Source organism: Clupea harengus, chromosome 19, assembly GCF_900700415.2.
Source record: "Clupea harengus chromosome 19, Ch_v2.0.2, whole genome shotgun sequence".
Classification (NCBI taxonomy): Eukaryota; Metazoa; Chordata; class Actinopteri; order Clupeiformes; family Clupeidae; genus Clupea; species Clupea harengus.
This window is the reverse complement of record NC_045170.1, coordinates 11,012,944-11,031,382: the sequence shown is the minus strand read 5'-3', so window position 1 is coordinate 11,031,382 and position 18,439 is coordinate 11,012,944. Positions and strand designations below refer to the sequence as shown.

General features: G+C 48.4%; 1 protein-coding gene across 1 annotated transcript in view; it reads left to right on the top strand.

Moving 5' to 3' along the window:
• Positions 1-382: 382 nt before the first annotated feature.
• The window catches only part of ext1b (exostosin glycosyltransferase 1b), a 69,440-nt gene continuing 51,383 nt past the window's right edge, over positions 383-18,439 (top strand). Inside the window, exon 1 of the mRNA XM_031586351.2 lies at positions 383-2,609. Within this exon, the coding sequence (XP_031442211.1) occupies positions 1,669-2,609 (941 nt within the window). The 5' untranslated portion in view covers positions 383-1,668. The remainder of the gene's footprint in view (positions 2,610-18,439) is intronic.

Sequence of the window (18,439 nt, the reverse complement as noted above, 5' to 3'; positions counted from 1 at the left end):
CCACCAGGGGAGGGGGCCACTGCTCTGCAGGAGGTGCCATCCCATGTCAAGTGTCGGATGTCTGACAGAGAGGCCGGCCTCGTTGGCACATCCAGCGCCAGTGCTGTCTACCACCAGGCTCCTGGCCCCTTTCCCAGGCAGCCCTTCATATGCCTGCCCTGCCTCTCACCCCGTCCTCTGGGTAATTAGTTGATAAAAATGAGTTTGACCTCCTCAGCCTAAGAAACGAGAGGGACTGTAAAATGGTGGTCGAGCTCTTCTGTGCCACTGCATAAAGTTGTGTTGTTGATTCACTGTTGTTTTTGTTTGAGGTTAGTTATTTGTAATTTCACTCAGTTTTTTAAATCTAAGGAGAGGTTAGAGGATTCTAATTACAGACATTTAACGTTTCTATTCCAAACTTATTCGAATTAACTTTAACCACATTTTTATTAGAAATGAAATATATACACCACCCTTTGTTTGATTTAAGAGAATTAATGTTATAATGTTGACACAAACAATCTGTTCCGAGAGAAAATAAATAGTCTACGGCTTTGAATGGGAAACACTAGCCTCATTTTCTAAATTACGAAGGCGGCAAGGGGATCAAGTTTGTTTTGTCAGCATGTTATGAATCTCAGTTTTGCCTAAATAAACTTCATAGGATTTTCAGAGCCACTTGCTCTGGCCATGAATGGGTGCAGCGGAAGCACCGCCTTTTCCGGTCTTTACTGTGGACCAATGAGACGGGCTAACGCACCATGATGGGATGTCACGTAAACTGCCGTCGTGTCGGGATTGGAATGTAACAGAGTAACAATCGGAACAATTGAGCATTTGGAAATTGGGCACACCGATCATGTGGTCTCGTTTGTATTATTTTTGAAGTGCTTACCAAGTGTGAAAATAATTTCCGTTCGTTGCATCTGTTGAATCTGGTCTTGTTTCGAGAACCACTGTCCCAATGAGAGGATCTTATACTTGCGTGCGTGAGGGTCTGCCGAGAGAATGGAAGTAAGAGCAATGCAGGGATTCGTGCGGCTACAATTCTCCACATAAGAAGCTTCCCCTCGATTCTTCTATGCCTAATGAATATACGTCGGGGTCAATGGAGTGAACCACCGTCCAGGAAAGCCACCGAAACCGGCCGAATCTAGTGCTGGACATCTGGATATTAACTCTACCACTCCGAATGCTTTAAATCCCCTGATCGGCATTTTAACGAGTTTACATCCAAATAGTATGATTCCTCCGCGGTGTTCTCCCGAGACAAAGTGAGCCGATAACTGCCGTAAGTCTTTGGTTGGAAGTCTTGTCCGACGCTTGTAAAGAGAGCTGACCTGTGAAACGGGCACAAATATATTGGAGAGGGGAGAGCGAAGCAGCGAGTACCCTACCTTACCTGGTTTGTTTGTTTTCGCCGAGATCCACTATCTCAAAGTCACTGCGTCGTAGAATGTTACAGTCAGATAGAAGAGGGGGAGTGAGGAAACACAAGTAAAATCGCCCACATGCCCTGGATCAATCGCTTGATACGGGAACGGAATCCGAAGACGAGGGAAGAGGCGAGTTGGAAATCCTTGCAGGCTGGAAGATGGCGGAGCGGTGTTGTTGGAGGTGGTGAGAGCCAAACTTCGGGCTACTTAAGATTTATTTGTGAACATCTCGACCCAGCAGCCAGGACACATGCAGGCCAAAAAACGTTATTTAATCCTGCTTTCGGCTGGCCTATGTCTTCTATTGCTCTACTTTGGGGGTGTCCAAGTTCCAGCGACCAGCAGGAGCCGGCATGATCGCAGCCGCAGTGGATACCGCTCCGACCAGCCATGGCCACACTTTTCGGACCCTTTACAACCTTTCAACCCCTGGGATCAAACGGACACCGTGGAGTACAACCTCCACATATCCCCACGACAAAAAAGGGACGTTAATTCTAGCGTTTACAAGGGCAAGAAGTGTCGTATGGAATCCTGCTTTGATTTATCCCTGTGTCAAAGAAACGGATTTAAAGTTTACGTATATCCACAACAGAAGGGAGAGAAAATCTCAGAAAGTTATCTGAACATTTTGTCGACTATTGAGAGTTCCAGGTTGTATACCTCCGACCCGGGACAAGCTTGTCTGTTCGTGTTGGGCTTGGATACACTCGACCGCGACCAGCTTTCACCGCAGTATGTGCACAATTTGAAAACCAAGGTCCAGAGTTTACCGCTTTGGAACAATGGTAGGAATCACCTTATATTTAACTTATACTCGGGGACATGGCCGGACTACACGGAAGACCTGGGTTTTGACATTGGTCAGGCCATGTTGGCCAAAGCGAGCATTAGCACTGAGAACTTCAGACCCAACTTCGACGTGTCCATCCCGCTGTTCTCCAAGGATCACCCGAGGACCGGGGGGGATAGGGGCTTTCTGAAATACAACATCATTCCACCTTTTAGGAAGTATATGTTAGTGTTCAAGGGGAAGCGTTATCTCACCGGGATTGGGTCGGACACAAGGAATGCCTTATATCACGTCCATAATGCCGAGGACGTGGTACTTCTCACCACCTGCAAGCACGGCAAGGATTGGCAGAAACACAAGGACGCCCGCTGCGACAGGGACAACACCGAATATGACAAGTAGGTTTTTACGTCAGTCTTTAATTATGTATGACATGGCATAATTAAAATCCTGCCCGACGCGTGTAATTCCCCATTGCGTCAGCTGTAACCGTGTAGCTGTAATCCTTCCACTGTTTTGACAGGGTAAACTTTTTCTCATATGAAAGTGTTTTCAACAGTCCAGATGAGCCCCCAGGCTATACGAGTAACCCTTTAAAGTGAGGTGGTAATGTAAATGGTTTAGTAGTTAAGATTCCTGAGCCGCCCCCTCTTTGCGCACTATAGTCACCCCCAAGGGGCTTGGGTGGTTGTGTGTGTGTGAGAGTGATAGAGAGAAAGAGAGAGTCTGTCTGCCTGTGTTTACCCAACCAAATGAGAGTAGCGGGTTTTTATATCCCGAACGTTATTGACCAAGTGTATGCGATATCTGCGCAGCACCGCCGGGTTATGATCTTTCTTCGTCATACCCTAACCCCCTGCTCCCTTTCACGCGTGAAAGGAGCTCTCCAACCACTCAATTACTTCTCCACGTTAAGTGTAAATCACTCGGACAGCAGCTCGCTCTCTCGCCTGCCTTCCCCCTTTCCTCTTCTGGAGGAATTCAGTCCACTTCGCACATGACATTGCAGTCCAACCAGGATGTGCTGGGGCTCGTCTTATTTCCCTGGAAATTAAGCAAAGTTGAAACAATGGAACAAACGATATTGGAATAGGGCTCAGCTGACAATATTGGAGTATAGTGTCTCAAGATTTTTTTTGTAGTCATTTTTAATAAAATAGGGCCTTTAAACTACATTTGAATGATTCCACATTGATTTAATAGATCTGTGATGAGCAAGTCATCCAAAGAGAGGCAGTTGACTGCCAGGTCTATACTCAATATACGTTTTATTACTCAGAAAATACCAGCACTGTCAGAGAGTGGCTTTTGAAGGGAGCAAGATGCACTCCCTGATGGCAGCAAAATCGATAGAAACTGAAATTGTGTTTGGAAGTGGGAGAAGTATGGCCCCGGTCATTTTATCTTGATGCCACGACCCCCCCCCCCCCCCCCCCCCCCCCACACACACACACACACACACACACACGAATGCGCCATTTCTTGCCAGCCTGTCAGTCTCACTGGCCCATCAGCCTTCCCTCACGCACGGAATGGAGAAGCAATGTCAATTCAGCTTGTGGCACCTTTCCTGACCTGTGTTCTCCACTCTGCCAGGGATTTTGCCATCCCTTGGCACACACACACACACTACCAGGCAGCTGTGTGAGAACTGCGTAATCAGTGCCAGCGTAATCAGTGGCGAGTGACACGATCCCAGGGCTTCCGAGGCCAAATTGAATCCGGTCGATTGAACCGGCTCGCTCTGGCAGAGCTCAGTGGGCACCGAGGCACTCTTTAGCCACAGCCGCGGTACCACCGCCAGAGCCCAGCCCTGCCAGCTGCGTTGCTCGGTTGCCCCTTTGAACCCTGATGTTTGACTGCATGACCTTTGACCTTGACCCGAGCAGAAAGACGCTCTGGGATCTGTGTGCGCCTCTTGCTCACCCTCCCTCTCACACTCCTCCTCAGTCATCCTTCTCTTTCACTCCCCTCCCTCACTCTTTCCTCCTCAGTCATCCTTCTCTTTCACTCCCCTCCCTCTCTCCTCCTCAGGCTTGCTTTCCATTTCCCTTTATTGACCTCTTGCATAGTCCCTGTCAGGCTTCCCTAGTCTTTCGCAATCTCTCTCTCTCTCTCTCTCGCTCGCTCGCTCGCTCGCTCGCTCTCCTGTACCCTTGCCCCTCCTGCGCTCTCTCCTGTCTTTCTCTCATGATCGCACACCTCCCTTTCCCTTCTCCACCACAATCCCCAGCAGCAGCAGCAGCCACGGTGGCAACTCCACTATCTATCTAGCCATCCATCCATTCATTCGTCCGCCCAGGTCCTGGGTGCCAGTCAAGCTTCATCCCTGCCAGGCCTCTGGGTTATGCGCCACCTGGAATAACTTTCCATTGCCAAGCATCAGTAAACAATAGCAGCATTCATCCATGTGCAACAATGTGGCGGGCCTGGCCCAGCCTGAAGCATTGGGCGAGGGAGAGGCAGAGGCAGAGGCAGAGACGGCGAAAGGGGGGAGGGAGAGAGGGAGAGAATGAGCGGGGGAGACATAATCGTTTTTTAGCTGTGATTTGGAGGAAGATGTTGCACTGATCAAATGCAGATGGTGAAATGGGGGAGAGTATGTTCTTTTTTTCTTTTATAATCTCAGCCCACTGGGACTAGACATCCCTCTGCTGCAATCTGGTGTCTGTGTTGATATCAGAGCAAATATCTACGTGGCTTAAGTATGGGCGTGTGTGTGTGTGCGCATGCACATGTGCATGTGCTAAGCAATTTCTCTGCAAACGCAAATTAAATTTCTCCTTTGCGAAAACGAGGTCAGCATTGTTTGGCGCCCAGAGAGGAGAAGGAAGTGTGTGTGTGTGTGTGTGTGTGTGTGTGTGTGTGTGTGTGTGTGTGTGTGTGTGTGTGTGTGTGTGTGTGTGTGTGTGTGTGTGTGTGTGTGTGTGTGTGTGTGTGTTTTTTTTGAGTAATGCTGGATTTTCCCCACGCTCCTCCAGCCCCCGTGCCTGGGCCCTAATGGCCACTGCCTCCCTCTGATCTTTGCCGTGTAATACCTAACCAGGACCAGCTGCCCGTGTTGACTTTGTACCGCCGCCACCCCTGCACTCGCAGCGCACGGCCCCGCCACTCAAGGTCAGGCCTTGATGACTGACGACGCCATATTTCTCTCTTCTTTCTTTCTTTCTTTCTTTCTTTCTTTCTTTCTTTCTTTCTCTCTCTCGCTTCTTCTTTTTCCCTCTTGCTCAGTCTCTCCTCCTGGCCATGGGCTTTTCTTTTTTTTGCTTGATCAGTTGAAATGCCAGGATGCATCATTTGTCAGGTCGTGACCCTGTCAGAGCGGTCTGACTCGGATGACATCACTCTGTACACACACCCACACATATATATATCTCACACACACACACACAGTGTTTGCCTGTGTTATTCAACCCGTGTGAATATATTTGTATTTAATGTACACATACTGTACATTGTTGCTAATTAATTAAGAAAAACACACCTTTAGTTCAATCCTAACTCCTCCCTTGCTGTGGAGGGATGCACTAGTGTGTATTCATAAATTATCTGCTATTTGCTGTGCACGTATCGTCTAGGTGACGCCATGCACATTGAGCCACCACTATTTGTTTTCACTGGCGCATTAATCAGTTATGAATTTTTCATGAACTCACTATTTCCCTGTTTCACCGACTTCCTCTCTCTCCCCCCTTCTGTGTGCTTAAATAAAGCAGCAGATCTCGACTGCATGAAGAATGGTAATGCCAAGGTAATTAGCGGGTATGCGGTTCTGCTTAATTAGCCGTGTGAGATTATATGATTTCGGGGGGTAACGTTGTGTGGCTGCTTTTAGTTTTTATCTTATCGCAGGATCCCATCTGTTAAGTGGCGTTGGGGTTGTGATTTCCTTTTTTTTTTTTTTTTTTGGTGTGCAGGAACTGTGTGTGTGTGTGTGGGGGGTCACATCCTCTGGAGGTATTGTGAACTGTTGGTCTTCCTGGGCTGGTCGTAGTGTTGTCCTACCTTCCCCCACAACACACACACACACACACACACACACGCAGTGTGTCTCCCCAATCCCTCCTGTCCCCCGTCACTTTGCCATGTCATATGCGCTCCGTCGGCTCCTGGGGTCTGCGCGGCGTGTTTGTGTGTGCCGTATAGGTCGTGACCTCACTGTCTGTTCCTCTCTGTGTGTGACGGAGACATGGCTGCATTCTTGGAGAGGGGAGGGGATGGAGGAGGGGGATTACCACGATGGCACAGTGCCCCCCCCCCTATAGGAGGCCAGACGGACAGCGTGGTCTTATGACGGCTTTGACCCCTCCCACCCTTTAACTCCCCCACCCTCCAACACACACACACACACAGGCACAGAAACACACACATGCAGACACCACCCTTGAGGACCAGCTTTGTGTCAGCCCTGCTGGTGGTCGCCCTTTACCGAGAGTGTATCCCCCCCCTCCACACACACACCCACACACACCTCTCTGATCTATGTGGGTCGTCAGTCAAGGGCTTTGACCGCTGAGCCAGACTGCCCTCCCCTCACCCTCGAGTCTGGCCATTAAGGCCATTAAGAACAAAACCCCGAAAACAAACAAATTAGAACAAAGCAAGGGGGAACAAATACAAGAACAAGAACATGCAGAAGGAGGGCTGGAGGAGGCAATTGAGGTTGCAGTAATGGAAAGGAGCGAATTCTCCAGGGCGAGGCAACCAGTGCCTTTTTTATCAGGGAGGCCATCAGCGGGAGCCCGAGGGGGGGCATGCATTAATGAGAGAGCAAGGCTGAGTGGTAAAAGCAAGTACTTGTCACGCACCTCTGCTCTGAGCGTCTAGGGTGTGTGTGTGTGTGTGTGTGTGGATGGATGGATGGATGGGGGAGGGGGTGGAGGACAGTTGGCCAAAGGCGTCCTTCTCTGGCAGTTGACAAGTGACCTGTGATTGGGTTGTTTCACCCCCTGTTATTAAGTGCGGTGATGCGCTAAACGATGGCAGTGGGCCATCGCTTCCCTGGCCGTGTCGAGACTCCAAAGGGTCACAGTCGTTAGGAGAGGCTCGTTAGGAGCCGAGGTGACCGAAATCGAGCACGAGGCCCTCACACTGCCATCAGCGGAGTCGACCGCCCCCGAGGTCGACACCGTTTCAGTGTCAGCCGAGCGCCCTTGACTCCTCCCGGTGGAGGAGACCGAGGAGGAGAAGACTCCCAGAGCTCCGAGTCTCCGGGGACGTCTCATTGTCTCGCTCCCCAGGGAAGGAGTTCATTTCCTGGCTTCGGCTACAGCAGCACACTAGCCTCTAGCGTGTGAACCCAGACACGACTCCGCGGCAGACAGGCACCCTGCTAGTTCGGCTGGCTTAGGGGGAAGTATGATTGGGTGAGTCATGGCTCGTGTTTTTATTTCATTTTATTTTTAATTTTTTGTAAGAAAAAAAAAAAAGCTTTTTGAAGCTGTCATCTGTTTTAATATGGACAGAGTCAGCCAAAGACAAGCTTTGGCACTTAAATAACGTTTAATGTGTCACACACACATATAAACCGTTGAGCTTTTGTTTTGGTTTCTGAGTCGGATGAAATGCTTAGGCATGCTTAATGACGGTGCCAAGCTCTGGTTCCCTTGAACTGCCGTGTAGGTGATGAGGATGTGCTTGCGGTGGAGCGCTCTTTATGAACACCAGTAGAGAAGTAATGTTTACTCTCACACACACTCTCACACACACACACACACACACACACACACACACTCTGCCCCCCTCCGTGTCTGTCCACCCCTGTGTGTTCATCTCTAATCCCCATCCCCCCCCACCCCCACCCCACCCCACGCTTTCTTTTGGGAGCCCTTCAGTCTTTTGTCTGCGCTGCCTGATTGGCCTGCTTGGCACGGCGTGAGTGGTGTGAATGAACTCAGCTTTTGCGCTCATTATCCCCTTCCCACTCCCTGTGTGTGTGTGTGTGTGTGTGTGTGTGTGTGTGTGTGTGTGTGTGTGTGTACATGCATGTTCGTCTGTGTGTCACCCTTGCTGCCTAAAGGCCCCTCTTGCCACCGAGCACCTGACAAAGCGTGCTCATAAAAGCTGGGTCAGTGGGCAGAAGAGTTGGCCTACTTCAGGCCTAGGCCAGATCAGGACCTGTGTGTGTGTGTGTGGAGGGCTTTGGGGGTTGCAGTAGCATTGGTAGTTTTATGAGATGAGGGGTGCTGTTTACACGGCTGCCGGGGGTGATTTTCTGCAGGCAGGGAGATTTGGAGAGCCAGCGCTGCCACTTTCAGATAACTCTAACCCCCCCCCCCTCCTCCCCCATACATACACACACCCTCCCTCAGCCACCCCAGACTTGGAGCGGGCTGCATTGTCTGGCCGATCGCCCCCTTTTTTTAGGGTGAGAAGTTAAACAGGAAAGCAAACATTATTATTGGCATTTAAATGCCCACGAGAGAGAGTGTGTGTGTGTGTTAGAACCATGGGGTAGTTGGGGTGATGGGTACAGTTAAAAAAAGCATGATGTCATTGGTGAATGCCTCTGGTTTTTTTGTTGCAAATATTGGGTGAGGGGGTACGCTATAAAAGAAAAAAAAGCGTGATGTCAAGAGTCGAGTGCGTGTGTGTGTGAGCGCACTGGCGGATCTCCTGCTCTTGTTTTACGGCCCAGTTTGACTTCCTGTGGGGCCATGATGGCCAGCCTGCCCCGGGGGCTCTTCAGTGAGCTCTTTGTGTGAAGGGTTGCCCAGATCCTTTTTTTTCTTTTCTCCAACTTTTTCCTTCTCTCCTCTTTCAGTCCAGCCTCTGCCTTGTTGACACGGGTCTCTCTCTCTCTCTCTCTCTCTCTCTCTCTCTCTCTCTCTCTCTCTCTCTCTCTCTCTCTCTCTCTCTGGTTTTCACTGTGCTGTGAAACCACTTCAACACTTCCCGCTGTCCTCCCACAAGTTTTCCCTGTTATGTGTTGCCCTGTTGTCTGTCTGTGTGTGAGTGTGTTTGACCTCTGTATGGTTGACCCTCTGTGTGGGTCTCTGTGTGTGTGTGTGTGTGTGTGTAGGCGGGTACATGATGAGCAGTAACCAGAGAGATGGGTATTCAGCTGTTTTTGAACTTGTTTGCTTTTATTTGACTGTTTTAGTTGCTTTTCTCCCCCTTTCTTTGTCATGTGATTTCTCTCCTCTCTCTTCTTCTCTTCTCCTCTTCTCACCCTGCCCTCTTTCTTTCCTCCATCTCCATCTCCATGTGTTCATTAGTTCCTGCTGGGCCTCCCTTTCAGATTAGGGAAATGTGAATGTTTGTGGAAGGGGGAGAGAGGGAAAAAAAAGTAGGACAAAGTGCAGCTGCTTTAAACGGAACGCATGCTCGCTCTCTCTCTCTCTCTCTCTCTCTCTCTCTCTCTCTCTCTCTCTCTCTCTCTCTCTCTCTCTCTCTCTCTCTCTCTCTCTCTCTCTCTCTCTCTCTCTCTAACTCTTGTTGGCCACTTCTCTTTCTGTGAAAGAGTCAGTGAAAAGGAGAGAGAGATGCACGATTGTAGTTTTGATGAAGTTTGAAGTCACTGGAAAGATGCTGATTGCAACACTTTAACTTCCGTTTCAATGTTGCTGGGTCGGGGGTATTTTTCCCTCCCTCGAAATTCTTTGGAAATTGCCGTGTGTGTGTGCCTGGGGGATTTCTGGTGGCACGTCATCTGCAGTGCAGCAGACGGCAGGCGTGCGTGCGTGTGTGTGTGTGTGTGTGTCACTGTCTGTATCTCTCTGTGTGTGTGTGTGTGTGTGTGTGTGTGTGTCTCTGAGAGAGACCATCCCCCTCAGTGACTAATGTTTAACCTTTATCCTAGCATCACACTGAGTGTGATGCCCCCCCCCCCCCCACACACACACACTGAAACACACACACACACACACACACACACACAAACACACAAACACACACAAACACACAAACACACAAACACACAAACAAACAAACAAACAACAAAGACAACAAGAGCAGCATGCCGAGAGCAGCAGTATCATTCTTTCTCTCCTTGGGCTCCTCTCAGGAAAGGAGCATAATCATGTCAGCTCTCATTCCCTGCTGGTTTGTTTTTGTGTGGGCCTTCTCCATTTTGTGTCTTGATTTTGCCTGATGTGTTTCTTCATGGTTAGGGTGGGTGGTGTATTTTATATGTTGCTTGCAAGTTTCCATGGGAAGGGGCATGTTGGCAGACGCCCTGCTGCTGGCTCTCTCTCTCTCTCTCTCTGTGTGTGTGTTATGTGTGAGTGTGTGTAATGTGTGAGTGTCTGTGGAGGAGTGGGTCCGTGTGCTGTTCTCATAGCCTGTTAGGTGTTGAGGAAGTGTTTTGCTGGCAGCTGAACTTGTAGTTCCTTGTTGTGTGTGTGTGTGTGTGTGTGAGAGGATTTCTGATTTGCATCATTACCTAAAAGGGTGCGTGGTATGCAGAGTGCCGGCAGCTTTTCCGTCTGTACTGTGGGTGTGTGTGTGTGTGTGTGTGTGTGTGTCTAATTGCCGTGGAGGGCTGGAAGGAGTGTGATGATGTGCTGGAAGGAGCGTGATGATGTGCTGGATCAGCCTGGGCTTTAAAGGCACTGTTGAGACCCAGTGCCAGGAGTCCAGTGCTAGCAGTAAGCCTCCTCAGCTTCCGGCTCGCCGCTAACTCACAAGTTAGCGAGGGGAGCAAACACGGCTCCAGCCCTGCTGGATAACTTATTCGTTTAGCCGAGGCATGTGAGTCCAATTCTGATGTTTTTCCACACGCTGTTTGTTTCCCCTCAGCTCAGCTCCGCTCCCTATCTCTCGGCCCCCCCCTCCCCTCCGTCCTAACTCTCCCACACACGCTTGACATGGAGAGAGTGGACTTTGAAGGCCTCTCATTGAATCCAGCTGCAGTGACTGTGATTGGACAGCCAGACGCTGGTCTGGCCCCTAGGCCCTTTTTAGTGAGGCCTTATTGAGACTGTGTGTGTGTGTGTGTGTGAGAGAGAGAGAACACAAACACCAGTTCTCTTACTCTCTCTCAAATGAAGGACTGGCTTGCCAGAGTGCTGAGTGTCTGCTATTGTGTGCTGGAGAGGTGCTGTTTGTCCTCAGCCTTACTGATGGGTGCTGTGTGTGTGTGTGTGTGTGTGTGTGTGTGTGTGTGTGTTACTCCGGCAGCTCAACTCTCTTGCTCTTGCTGTCACTCACCCTGCGTGTTTGTACTCTATCCAAATGTGTACGTGCACACACACACACACACACACACACACACACACACACACACACACACACACACACACAAACACAAACACACACACACGGACACGCATACTCTCCCTCTTAAACACACACAAATACACAGTCATTATCTCCCTCTCAAACACACACACACACATTATTGCTGTCAAACACATGTGCAAACACACACATGTGCACACACACACGCACACGCGCACACACACACACTCACACATGCATTCTTGCTGTCAAACACATCTACACACACACACACACACACACCCACACTTTTTTTTATCCCCCATTTCTCTTGGACTCCCCGCAGTGTCCTCCAGTGCCTTACCTTAGCTGTGGAGCTTGTGTAGGCCCGAGTGCTTCAGACACACACACACACACACACACACACACACACACATAACGTAGCTGTGCAGCTTGTTAAGGCCCGAGTGCTTCAGACTTCCTTTAGCTGGGACCACTCGGCTGCAACCGCATGCATTATTGATCACGCTTCTCTGCTTTTATTCATGTGGTCCTCTCCTACCCCCTTCTTCCTGCCCGTCCCTGTGTATGTTTGCTGTTTATTTCCATCCCTAAGCGTGTCCAGGATTACTGTCCTCTCCTATAGCAGCCAGGAATTTGTAGTGGATTTTCTGCGGTTTTCTTCCTTTGCATGTTGCCACTGCGTAACGTTATGGGTTACTGCCTCAATACAGGAGAAGAAGTGGATACTTGGAGAGGGGGATGGGGAGACTGAGAGAGGAAGAGAGATGGAGGGAGTGTGTCTTCCTAAGTAAATCCTAATCATCCATTATTCAACGCCAGTTCATTCTAGATACCTGGTGGGAGAAGCTGACCCCGTTGAGACACTGGCAAAGATTTGATTAGCTGCATTTTTTTTAAATGCCTCCCTTGGGTTCCTCCTAAGAAGAAGGCAAGTAAGGGGTAAATCTCCGCGCTTGTCATGGTGGCTTTATATTGTCGGGCCATGGTCTGCTTCGGTCTGCTGTTCTGTCTAGTCACGGGTATTATGATGAAGGGTGGATTTGTGGTCAGCAAGAGGCACAAGCATGGCGAACTAGTCATCTTTATTAAATCAAATTAATTTAATTGTGCACGGTTTGTGAACATTCTGGTTATAAATGGCTGGATAAAGACTCCCTTCATGTCCTTGTTTGATAGAATGACTTTCCATACATGTAGTCTTGAGGTAACAAGGTTGTGTCCCTCTTTCCCTCTCTTTCTCTCTCATGATGCAGTATTCTGTTGTAACCCTAGCCATTTCACACGGTGTATTGTTGCAGGTGAAAGCAGCAGCTTCTCTTTGAAGCAATTTTTTCCTCATCTGTTTGCCTGTCCTCCCATTCATCTTTTTTTTATAGCAAGCTTGGTGCCCATCATAAAAATCTCTCTTGTCACTGCCAATTGTCACTCTGTCCCTCCCCTCCCCCGCCCCCCCCCCCCCCGCTCCCTTCGGATGATTGACAGGTAGAGAATCTCTGATAAGGAAGCGCAGGCGTCATCGTGGCACCCGGCAGGTCTCCACCGAGGCATCCGGTCTTCCTTTTACTCGTTTTTTCTTCTTCAGACTTCATTCTTCCTCTTCATTCACCCCAGAACCACAAAAGATGGGAAAGGGGGAAATCGGAGGAGGGCTCCGATGCTTTAAAGCGACCGGAGGTCGGAATGCTGCTGGATTCTGTTGCTTTTGAAAGGCCCGTGATTTGGTTAGGAGGCGCGGGATGCTGGAGACGGTAAACTGTGGCGTCATGCTGCCCAGTGAAAGAGCCCACTGGCGTCTGATCCGGTGAGCAGTCTCCTAAAAGCCACTACTTAGAGGCCATTATTCGCATCCCGGAGACCAGGCTTGTGCTTCGCTCAAAGACTTTTAGAGCAGAGATAGCATTTCAAAGTAGTGTGTTCTCTCTCTCTCTCTTTCGCTCTCTCTCTCGCTCTCTCTTTCGCTCTCTCTCTCGCTCTCTCTTTCTCATCCTCTCTCCTGCTCTCACTCTCTTTATCTTTGTTTGAGAATAAGAGAGACTTTATTTTTACTGGAGGTGAATTGAGTTACTCATATACTTCATTGAGTAACTTGGTGAAGGAAAAGGTTAGTTCTGTAGTTCTTTTATACTTACTTTTGGTAGCTCCCAGAAATATATATACCGTAATTTCCGGACTATAAGCCGCTACTTTTTTCCCACGCTTTGAACCTCGCGGCTTAAACAACGACGCGGCTAATTTATGGATTATGATACCTGTGACTGTATACGGTGGCTTTGTGTTTACGGTGGCTTTGTGGAGCTAGGATGCTAGCATGGATGCAGCCGCATGGATGCTTAGCTCCACGCGATTTCTCAGTATCTCAATAACTTAACTAATGTCAAAATGACCACAGTCTACCGGCGTAGACAGAACACAACTCAAAACAGTTTACAACAATACAAATCCAGTCTTTTCAAGTTCTTTAGCTCACTGGTTTCAAACTAGCGTCTTTCTTCTATCTCACTGTCTTCAATCTAACGTTCTAACTTCTGATTGACTCTTGCAACTGTGCTCTCTTAAAGCAACAGTGCACTTATCGTAACTGGCAAAACTAAAAATATGCATCACTATTGTATTACTTTTGATATTCATTTTAGCCTGTGTAAAGTTCATTTGTTTCAATGTACCGGTAGGCACCTGCGGCTTATAGACATGTGCGGCTTATTTATGTTAAAAATTATTATTTTTAAAAAATTCAGTGGGTAAGGCTTATATTCAGGTGCGCTCAATAGTCCGGAAATTACGGTATATATATATATATATCTCTCTCACACACACACACACACACACACACACACACACACACACACACACACACACACACACACACACACACACACACACAGAGCCACACAGCCCCGAGACCCAGAGAACTTCATTAGAAGTAGCACAGAAGGCTCCCTGTAGTCTTAACACCCGTTCCTCTAATGGTGCTGTCAGTGCAGCACCTGTTTCATGATGGCCTTTTCTTCTCTCCCGCTTCGTTCCTCCCATTATTATCTTTTTTCTCTTTCTCTCCCACCCACAACGTCGTTAGAGGAGCACAGAGATATAGTAGAGGAGGGATGCATCTGCTGATGGGAGAAGAGAGAGAGGAGAGAAGAGGCGAAGGAGCAAGTTTTATGGGGGTAAGGAGAGGGCAAGAGTGAAAGAGGAATGACAAGGAAAAAAGAGCAAAAACGAGAATGAAGGAGATGACAGAAGAGGACGAGAGGGCAGAAAAGAGGAGGAATAATGTTAGGTGGTAGAGAGAAGTGGGACGGAAGATGAGGGGAAATGAGGGCGAGTACTAGAGGGTAAGAGTGTGAACGAGGGAGAGGGCGAAATGTGAGAGAGAGATGGAGGACAGGATGGACAGGGGGGTGCGAAAAGTTGAGAGTTGGTGTGTGAGACAGAAGACACAGAGGGATGGAGCTTGCGGCAGAGAGTGAGAGAGACTGAGGGGAAGGAGAGGGATAGAAAAAAAAAGTGCTCGATGGACAGATATACAGTATGAATGAGTGGGGGGGGAAATAAAGGAAGAGTAGAGTGGGTTGAGTGAGAGATACAGTGCAACTTGGATAAAGAGAGTGTGAGGGAGGGTTTGAGGGACAGATGTACTGTGCGAGTGAGGGAAAGAGACAGAAGAAGAGAGCGAGAGAGAAGAGAGAGAGAGAGGGCTGTCTGATCCTGTCAGGCTGGCCGGGAGCAGCGGCTGCAGCAGGCGTGCTACAGCTGTAATTTAGCACATGGCTGCGTCAGCGGCAAGGGTTAGCACAGCTGGTCACGGGCCACCGAACGTGGGGAGAGGAGGGGTTTGTCTGGGGGTCCCTCTGTCGCTCACGCTATCTCTCTCTCCCTTTAGCCTTCAGTCTCTGTATCATTCCATCTCTCTCTGTCTCTCAATATTTGCTTCATTGACATCACTTAAATATATTTGTAAACAAAGCAACAGAAATATAAACGGCTGTTTGGAAAATCTCATTACATTGATGGCCTGTGTGTCTGTCTGTCTTTTTTTTTTCTTTCAGTTTGTGTCTCAGTATTCTATGAAAATATAAGGGGTTGTTAGTTATGAAAACTACACAGTGTGTGTGTGTGTGTGTGTGTGTGTGTGTGTGTGTGTGTGTCCTGTCACCCTGCACTCTTTCTGTAGTCATCTGCCCCTTTGCCCTGGGCAACAACAACTCTGCGCATACTGTTCACAGATCAGTGCTTAACAGGAAGCGTGAAAGGGGCAGCTCTATGTTTGTGTTTGTGTGTTTATCTGCAAATATGGCAGTGGCCACATTTTCCCAGTGCTGTCTACACACTGAGTGGGTACATCAAATGTGTGACTGAACAACAGGCTTCCACTCTGTGTGTGTGTGTGTGTGTGTGTGTGTGTGTGTGTGTGTGTGTGTGTGTGTGTGTGTGTGTGTGTGTGTGTGTGTGTGTGTGTGTGTGTGTGTGTGTGTGTGTGTGTGTGTGTGTGTGTGTGTGTTATTCTCCCAGCATGCTCTGGCCTTGAGCGTCTGCATAGTAAACCCACTCCGCACAATGGATGTGGTCCTTCTTTTGCAGCGCACACCTCCATGGAAATACTCTGTCGCTTTCAGTGGAACTCAGGCATCCCATAATATCGCACCTAATCGACAGCCCAGCCGTAGTCGAGCTGTCAGGTCTCCCTTTGCTGCCGTCACTCAGCAGAGAAAATACTGTGTGTATATATATATATATATATACACACACACACACACACACACACACACACACACACACACACACACACACACACACACACACACACACTCAATCTTCATTCAGTCTTCTCAGGCGAGGACATCAATCATTGAGAGAAGGGAGGTAGGCATGAACCTGATGGTTCTCTATGAAGCTTTGTGTTTTTTAAAACCGGGGGGGGGGGGGGGGGGTCACTTGAAGTAATTGCACACTTCCTGCGTAGTGTGTCATACCAGCAAGGCCTTAATGAAAAGAGAAAGGGGCGCAAATGACCAGGGGGATTTGATGCGCGGCATTCGTTGCCGATGGCAATTCAGTCACCATAGAGTCACCATGTCTCGTGTGTGTGTGTGTGTGTGTGTGTGTGTGTGTGTGTGTGTGTGTGTTTGTGTTTTTATTTAATTCCCTCTTTCATCACAAGTTTACGACGTTCATGTGGATTTGCCATGCCAAGTCTCGGCCATTGTTCGCTGTCCTCCATTCACACACACCTCCCTCATGCAGCCCCACAAAGCCAGGCAGGCAGGCAGGCAGGCAGGCAGGCAGCCCCAGCAATTGGCCTTTTCTTCGCCCTCTCTGCTTTTAAGATTTGCCCCACATTGTGTGCCGTGACGGGCTTTCTGGCAGCACCGGAGCCCGACTGAAGGACACTGGTGGAGAAGGCGGGGGGGGGTGGGGTGTGGGCTGCGGTGAAGGCGGTGGATTTCTCCTCCCTGTTCGCGACAGGCGCATTAATGTGAGACGCTGTGGGGAATCGCTGGTCGCCATGACGGAGTGGGTCCTGCCTGTCACTGGGCGTTGTGGAAAATCCACCGCCATGCTTTTTTTTTTTTAGCATCGAGGACGAAATAGCTATTCGCTTCAGCCACAGTGTCACCAGACCAATGTACATGCACTCTCTGCCGTACACACACACACACACACACACACACACACACACACACACACACACACACACACACACACACACACACACACACACAGTGTGTAGAAAGGATTAGGCTTTTCCTTTGTCAAGTGAACTGTCTGATGGATGTGAAATCCATATGCGGGAGCTGAGTGGATATTATAGCAATGACAAGGCAACTGTTAGATGTTTGTGTGCATTAGTGTTCAGTCCACTCATGCCTGCCTGTCTCATCTGGGAAGCTCAGGGCCAAGAAAAATAAGTCAGTTTCCTTCATCTTACTAAACTCACCTCAAGTAAGTTTTAAAGACGTTAGGTAGTTTTAAATATTAAAACTAGGGGCTGCACGATGTGGCCATCATATAGTGATTTATTATGGACAGTTTTGCAATTTGTGATCGGGATAACAACAAATAAACAAAAAAATAAACAAAGTATCATGAGTCTACTTGGACTTCCCCCTGGACCCCTGCCACTATGGGCTTTCCTGTGTCGTTAGCGATGGCTAACTCCTTTGCCTGTGAGAGAGTAACAGCAGGTGGCTCTCCAGTTTTCACAAGCTCAGCCTTTTTTCGGCTTGCTGTGAACACAAGAATAGACAATTATAGGTGTAGGCAACACACCTTGTCTGTACAGTGCATTTAATGAGAGCTATTAATGCATAGCTTACCACCTGACATTCTATTTGGTGTTGCATCTGAAATGGTTGTTAGAATGCTGTGTATGCTGTGATTATGACAATATAATTATGTTCATACATTCGGCTAGGCAGTAGATCTTACTCCATTAACAGTGAGTAATGGGTCAACATCTGAACTGTAGCCCATGTGTAGGCTATCATTAGATTATCATCATTATTATTATTATTATTATTATTATTATTATTATTGTATGTATCCTTACATCTCGTATCATATTAAATATGAGCAAAATGGACAACATAGCCTTGCAAAGAAACTGGCTTTTTGGCCGCCATGGAGTTAAGGTTTATTTAAACTCTTAATAGCCATGAATTATTATAGTGCATTCCTCTGGTGTAAAAAAAACGGTGCAAGAGTCATTGGTCATAAACTCGGCCCGCATTGGCCTACCCCCCTTTATGTGAATGCACACAAACTCCAGTTAATGAACAGAGTAAACCAACATCTTAGTCACCTTTTGTAGTGCCGTTTAACAGCAATTTAGGCTATCAGAGTTTGTCAACCTTGATGACCTCTAGTTAAAGCTGAGTAGGTGAACTCCCCCTCTGGTCTGCACACTGGATAGTCATGTGACCATACACTGAACACGCATCACTGCCTAAACGGTGAATGATTGGTCAACTCTTCATTATGTGCATAGATAATGAGCAGACTGTACCCAAACAGAGAAAAGGTTGTCACGTTCAGACGTGCACATCTT